This window comes from Macrobrachium nipponense, chromosome 13, assembly GCF_015104395.2.
Source record: "Macrobrachium nipponense isolate FS-2020 chromosome 13, ASM1510439v2, whole genome shotgun sequence".
In the NCBI taxonomy this organism is placed as follows: domain Eukaryota; kingdom Metazoa; phylum Arthropoda; class Malacostraca; order Decapoda; family Palaemonidae; genus Macrobrachium; species Macrobrachium nipponense.
In genome coordinates, this window is record NC_087206.1 from 12,831,290 (window position 1) to 12,838,789 (window position 7,500).

A 7,500-nucleotide genomic window follows, 5' to 3' on the forward strand; every position below is an offset into this window, starting at 1 on the left:
AAAATTTAAGGAAATATCAGGTTGATGTTTGTAATTGTTCCTACATAGAAAATTACTCATTATTTCAAGATATAATGGTAATATTACTGGCCCTTAACTGTCACGATGAATTTTATAGTGTCTGAAGTTTATGATATGAATGATACTTAAAATTTCCTTTTCATTGTTCCAGGTTGTGCCTAAAGTACAGAATGTTGTTCCCAAAGTGGAGCCTCCCGTCTTGGTTAAGGTAAGTGCTCATGATTGACTGATTCGAGTAACTGGCGTCGAAATAACTATGGTAATTTTTTTGATGTTTAGAATGATAGGTAATTAGGACGTTATTCGATCATCTGAAAGTTATCGGATATTGGTTTCTGAAAACATTAAAGTATTGCTTTGGGTTTTTTGCGATATTTGCACTGAAGGCAATTTTTTTTTGCAACTACGTAGCCTTATTACTGACCCGTAGTATCATACCGCATTATACACATTTTGAAAATCCATGAGTTATTAGTTGTTTGTTGGGGACGTCTGCTAACTTGGTGATTTTCTCAGATTATTTTTGAGGTAACGTATAATGTTAGTGTCTTTTGATGTTTTGTCAGTACATCCTTGGGGTGAATTATTTGTTAGTAAGAGGGAATTCCCAAATCCTACTCCGACCCTCTGCCCTGAACTCCCCCGACCCCCGCCCCCCCCACCACCCCATTAAATCCAAAAACCAAAAAGGAAATTAATATCGGAAACCAAATTTTACCATCGTGAGGTTCCACCATATAAAGGAAGAAAAGTCATTGACCTCTCTCCCCCCCATCCCCCCCAAAAAAAATCCCCCCCAAAAAAAAAAAAAAAAACTATTATATATATATATTTCTTAACTATAGCCCGTGGTCTCTCCATTACAAAAGCAAGAGAGAATATTCAGCTCTACATCAAACCAAACGAAAGAGGTCAATAAAAGACAGCTTTTGCCTCAAGTTACTTCCCCTTCGTATATTGCTAATATAGAACTAAATCGCTGGGCATTGCTAACATAGAACCGATTTGCTGGAGCTCTCTGTTACAAATTCGTACGGAGACCATCTGGAGGCCGGTTGCAACACTGGCAGTGTCTTGCAGGGTATTGCAGCGGAGATAATGGATATTATTGCACCAGAAGCACCGATCTTCGCCTGCATTTCTGTTCGGTCCTGCGCAAAACCTCATAAGAGCTTTCATCTCGAGGTAGCTTCGCTCGGCTGACTGACTCCGTCCGGGAGCCATCATCTGAGGTTTTAGCTGGAATGTCCTCTCACATAATAGTATATATACTTGCGTTCTCCTTTGTCGTGGCAAGTTTTCCCCACGTTCATTGAACTTGTGCAAGTTCTCTTTATTTTGGTCGTCGTGCTGTTAATTCAATTCCTTCTTTGTTCAAATTTATGATTTCGCTCGAATCGTCTGCGCAGATTACACACACGACACACACAGCACACACACACACACACACACACACATATATATATATATATAAATATATATATATATATATTATATGATATTCTTTAAGATTATGGCAGTCAGGGTTAAGCTATTTCTCTATTTTTTGATTGCGTTTCGAATCTTGTGGTACCCGAAATATAACCTCGGCCATTCCAAGGCGTATAAGGCAACACGCGTCTCTTGAGGTTCGTTTGGAACAGGAGCGGTGATGAGAGGCTCTTGAAGATGTGGTTCGAGTATAAGTAGTGACAGAAGTTTCTCGAGATGTAGAGGAAAGGTTAAAGGGAGTGCTCCGTTCATTTAATTCAAGAAACTAAGTTATACCCTTTGGGGATAGAAGCATATCAGTTGTAGCCTTTTCATACAATATAAGAATACTGGAAAGGTCTGCAGGTTAGAAAATATTGCCACATGTAGAGAAAGAGAGGCTCGTTAACGTAAGATAATTGAAGCATACATAAAGATTGGTTCATGTTAATATGCTTGGGAAAATCACCCGTTAATGAATATATATTACCTAGGATAATGAATACCCTGTTGACGACTTTTGGCAAAAGTAATTTAATTATGCAAACTTCAGTTCTCGCCTCTATTCAGTTATATTCCCAGGGAGAGTGAATTTTTAAAATGAACTGTAGCTGCTGCCAACAAAATCAGGTTTCATTATCGTGCTCAGGAAACCTACTGGTCAATAGTGCGTCACATTCGTAACGGTAGGTTGTCATTGCAAGATAAATGAACCTTTCAGAAGCGTTAGCCGGCACTTTGCTAATGCGTGCGTCACTTGTTATATTTTTTATGGTTAAATTTGCATCCATTCCCTCATTCCATTTTAATCAAGCTCAGACGCAGGGTGAATCGTCAGCTGCCATATTTGTTCCTGTCAGGGGAAATATAACAGTTAAAACATCTGATGACACCTTGACACACTTATAACAAATTCAAAGTGCACGTTAACTTTCTATTTTTGCGTCAAGGAATCTTCCCCTTTAACGAAAACAAAGTTCACTAGGTGAATTTAAGGGCAGTGAACGTCAGTGTTTCCTGGTCTATCCTGACCTATGCAACTCCCAATAAAGTACAGAACTGCCTTAGATAATGAAGGCCGCTTGCACAAACATAGTCTCATTCTTGGGGGTGGGTTTGGGGTGGGGGTGGGGGAGGGAGGTTGCAAACAGTTGCTTACTAGTGCAGATGCCCGCTACACTGTTACAACCTCCGAATGTTCCATTAGGACACATTACTTTCGACTTTATTGCTGACAGCGGTAACTGCAGAATCTGCCTTGTGTGTCTGAGAGAAAGAGGGTCGCTAATCACTTGGCATGAGTGAAACGATCGTTTAACTATGCAGCGAGAACCAAGTTGCTAAGCCTGTTACGAAAAAAAAAAAGAATATAGATCTCTTCTTCTCGTTGCGTCCGTAATTTAACGGAGAAGTTCTTGAATTTCCGAGCTTGTACGGCCTGGAAAGTCTTCTATAAGCTCTTGAGCAAGAAAAAGGAATTTAATGCACGGCGAAAATTCTATTGCCAAATTACATCTGAAATGCTCAATAAAAGCCTTAAAGAGTCTGTTTGTTCACTACACCAATAAAGTTACTGACGCAGTGTAACTTCCTCTCTACTTTTTCTCTGTCTGCAGTTTTCGTTTATTGAGTTGATAAGAAAATCACACAAGTGATTAAGTAAGAAAGAGGGAAAGAGAGAAAGTGGGGTGCTTTAAAAGTTGTGGTAATAACGTCTTCATCGTATTAATGTTAGGAACGATATAAATTTTAAAAAATAAGCTTCAGTGAGAGAGAGAGAGAGAGAGAGAGAGAGAGAGAGAGAGAGAGTAATTGTGTCTACGTACGAGTATCTTTTTCACAATAAGGGTAAGTGTCGAGAATCTACGAGCATAATGGCAAAATTAGAAAACAGTAAAGGAATATAGTTTACTGGCTTTATTAGGTAGACCAAGTAAGAGAGAGAGAGAGAGAGAGAGAGAGAGAGAGAGAGAGAGAGAGAGTCAGTCATCGTGAAAAATGACTCGAGCTGGGACGAGAGTGTGAACCATGTATTTTATAGGCGTAGAATTCCTGGAACATTTTTCATCCTCGCTTATTAGACAGTTCTATTCTCGTCTTGGATCCTGCGAGAAATGGGGAATTCTTTCAGGAAAAAAAAAAAAAAAAAAAAAAAAAAAAAAAAAAAAAAAAAAATGCGTCAGTTAAGGAAGGGGAATTCCCTAAGTTAGTCAAGGCGTGATTTTCATCCGGTTAAATAGAATTAAGAAGACCACCAACAGAATCTTGATTTATATTGACCAGCCCCCCTTTATGTAAAAATGAATGATACCTGTACGAACGAAATCCTTCAGGTATTCCCCTAAGTGGAATCCGTTGGCGTTATAAAAATACCTGATATGAAACCGCAGTCAGGTCACAGAAGTCACTCTCGGGTAATGAAATCACAAAGCCTAAAGCGAGACCTGAGATTGTGTCCGGGCCCTGTCTGCAAATTTTTATTTTTTACTATTACGTTTCCAGTTCGTGGAAAGTCTTGCATATATATCAAGTGCCCGCTCCTCCCCCTCCCCCCCTTCTCTCTCTCTCTCTCTCTCTCTCTCTCTCTCTCTCTCTCTCTCTCTCTCTCTCTCAGTACTGCGACACTCGGCATTATTGCCACTGTAATTGCTTCTAAAGCTCTTACAGTGTCATTTCTGCGTGTTGCAGTTGGTCACCTATGCTTTAACATGAAATTATAGTTGCTTGATCGATTAAGATCTGCTTAAAGACATCTCAGCTTGAATTCCTCGGGACATTCTATGGACAGTCCGTCTTGAACTGTGCTTTTAGCAATAAATGTCAAAATCTTATCGAAAAGCAACATCATCGCTGCCCCTTTGGTGTTGTTCCTAGTCTTGGTTGGCGAAATTTTGACTGAAATTCGTCATTCGTGGTGTGTTATTAATACCTTGCATTCCGGTAAGGTATCTTTCTAGAATTAAGAAGCTTAATACATTTCTGCCAGAATTTTTTTTTTTTTTTGGTCGACATTGGAATATGATCACAATAGTTATATATTGAATTTTGCCATGTACTTGAACAACAATGTAAGAATGTTCGTGCACAGATAATTGTATAAATATACATGGAAGTATAGATGCATTTTTTAAAGGAACATCAGCCATTTTTGTGGAATATTGGTGAAGACTTTACTGAATGATCTGTAAACAGTTTTTTCTATAAAAGAAATGCTGTATGATTTTTGTATTGATAATGAGAGAGAGAGAGAGAGAGAGAGAGAGAGAGAGAGAGAGAGAGAGAGAGAGAGAGAGAGTTGAAAGCTTTGCACTATTTATAATAAATCGGATTTATATACCTAAATGTGTTAGAACATTTCAAGAATAAATCCCTTCTATTTATGCTTTTATAATTTTCTCCATCCGGAGTTGAAGTTTAAAAGTTATAAACATTTTCCAGACTTTTGTTGGTCTATTGCAGATAACTTGGCTCACATATAATGCGATACTTAGGAAACGACTATGTACCATTTTATACATATTTTCAGCGATCGATAGCTTTACTGTGAATTGGTTAACGCAACTTCAAAGTGGTTTGATGCTTAGCAAGTTTTGATAACCGGCACCAACGCAATAAAAGCTAATATCAGAGCATTTCTACATAGCTTTTGCACAGTTTCACGCTCAGTTTCACTCAACTTTTGCCTTTGTAGTCTGGTAATGTATGCTTAATAGAGACCCATGCATCAGGGCAACAAGTGTGTAAGAGCTTTTTAATTTGGGTAATGGAATCATATTTATTTTAAACCATCACTGACCATCCTAAAAGTTCTAATAAGAAAAAATAATAATAAAGGAAATGCTTGCAAGAAGCAAGCGCAAGAAGCAAGCAAAAGTTTGAATAGAAATATAAAGAAATTTTTTTCAAGAAGCAAGAAGCAGTTTTCGGTAATTATTTGCTCAAAACTTCGCTACCTGTTTTTCTGTGCTCACTGCCTTTTTGCAAATTAAGGCTGCTTGCACAGACAGAGAGCCAGAAAGCCCATTCGGTGAATGCAGACCGTTGCTTGCTGTTGCAAATGCCTTCAGCTGCCAGCTGCAGCATTACAGCCTGTGAATGTTCCATTAGGAAGCATTACTTTCGACTTTATTACATCCTACTGTCACAGCGGAATCCGCTTTGTATGTGCTGGTGAGTGTATGACGAGCAACCTTGAAATATGTCCCGAAATGGTCGCGGCGCTACCTGATAAGCACGAGATGTTACGACATTTCGTGTTCGTGTGGAAACCATTTCCAGTATTGTTGAAGTTTCTTGTTTCGGCGTCTGTGATGGGTGGCCTTGAAATTCATTATTTTTCAAAAGTTCGTTTCTGGCAATATGCGCGTATAATGGGAATGAAAGCTGAAATGACAACAATGTAATGTTTTGTAATTAATCGGTACTGTTTGCTTAAATTCAGCTTGCATTTGGTCACAGGTGTATAGACAGAGGGCATTGCGAAGTGTTTCCCTATTTTATAATGAACTCGTTATGGAATTCTGTTTTGTATGTGTTTTATAGCTAGATCATTAAATGCCAATGGAAAGAGAGAGAGAGAGAGAGAGAGAGAGAGAGAGAGAGAGAGAGAGAGAGAGAGAGAGAGAGAAAATTGCAAATAAGTTATTAGGCAATACATTTTCCTCAGACTATCTTGTGTCTGTAGAGTAAAATAAATAATTGAAATTCTCTTGGGGAAAGATGAGAGAGAGAGAGAGAGAGAGAGAGAGAAATCGGAGATACGTCCTCATAAATAAGCCCACTGCGTATACATTCCCTTCAGTAAAGTGACATTCAAAGTGAAGCATCATTTGTAACATAACTTTGGATTTTGTGTGCTTGCGGTGCGGTGCAAGCAAGTAACATTATTCATTAATTTCGCAATCTAAACTCCTCTTTCACTTTGGGTAATATCCACAGCGGTATAAAACACAAAGCCATGAAACTACCAGAAATCAGATCATAGAAGTCCGTTGTAGCCTGTGTAATTGTTTTTGCCCGAAGCAACGCTCCAAGATATCATCCGATTGGATGTGCCTTTTTTATTTGACTATGGCATTTGTAATTTCCATATTTATTATCGCTAGTGGCCAGAAAACATTGTACCCATCTCTCTCTCTTTCTCTCTCTTCTCTCTCTCTCATCCGATATATATATATATACTATATATATAATATATATATATATATATATATATATATATATATATATATATATATAAAAGTTCATTTATAAGATATATATATATATGTATATATATATATATATATCTATATATATATAGATATAATATATATATATAATATATATATATATATATATATATATATATATATATGTATATATATATATATATATATTTGTCTTATAATTGAACTTTAATGTTTATTTAACCGTTCTTTTAAAGGGCTCGTTTCACTACTATTTGCTAGGTGAACGACTTTTTAAACTCTCGACAAATAGGTGGTAAAGAGTCAGGTTATATTCTTTACGATGATTTTGATGACCAGTGAACGACCCGAAAAGCAGAAGTTAATTGAAAATCTGGCAATTGTGTGTTGCTCCTTTGAATTGAGGAAAATACGGAAAATGTACTTATAAATGCTCTTGTAAAGTCTATATTGATTATATTTGATTTGTATAGCTCTCCATTAAAATCTGTTCATATCATTAAATGAGAAAATGTGAGAGACGTTTAATTAAGGTTGTATCTGTGGTCCAGCATATGGTTGCTTTTTATCAGATAAGGTAGGAAATGAGAATCACGTCTCATTTTCCCTGATATTTTGGGATTTTGGAGTTTGGTGTTTGTTACATATACTTCGTTTAATACGCACTGCTTCATTCACAACCATACTCATATGGTGTACACATGCGTGTGTACATAAACGCTTTCTTAATATACACTGAGGTTAACATTCTGGCTGTCCTTATGCAGAGTACAAATACACTCCTGAAGTATTAGCGATGAGTTCTGACAGGCTGCTATCT

At 37.3% G+C, this 7,500-nt stretch overlaps 1 protein-coding gene across 2 annotated transcripts in view; it reads left to right on the plus strand.

Annotated features, from left to right (window-relative positions):
- Window positions 1–7,500, plus strand: part of LOC135225653 (caskin-1-like) — a 1,822,025-nt gene that overhangs the window by 381,189 nt on the left and 1,433,336 nt on the right. For both annotated transcript variants that reach the window (XM_064264987.1, XM_064264986.1), the window contains exon 3: window positions 173–229. In XM_064264987.1, coding sequence (XP_064121057.1) covers window positions 173–229 — 57 coding nt within the window. The remainder of the gene's footprint in view (window positions 1–172; window positions 230–7,500) is intronic.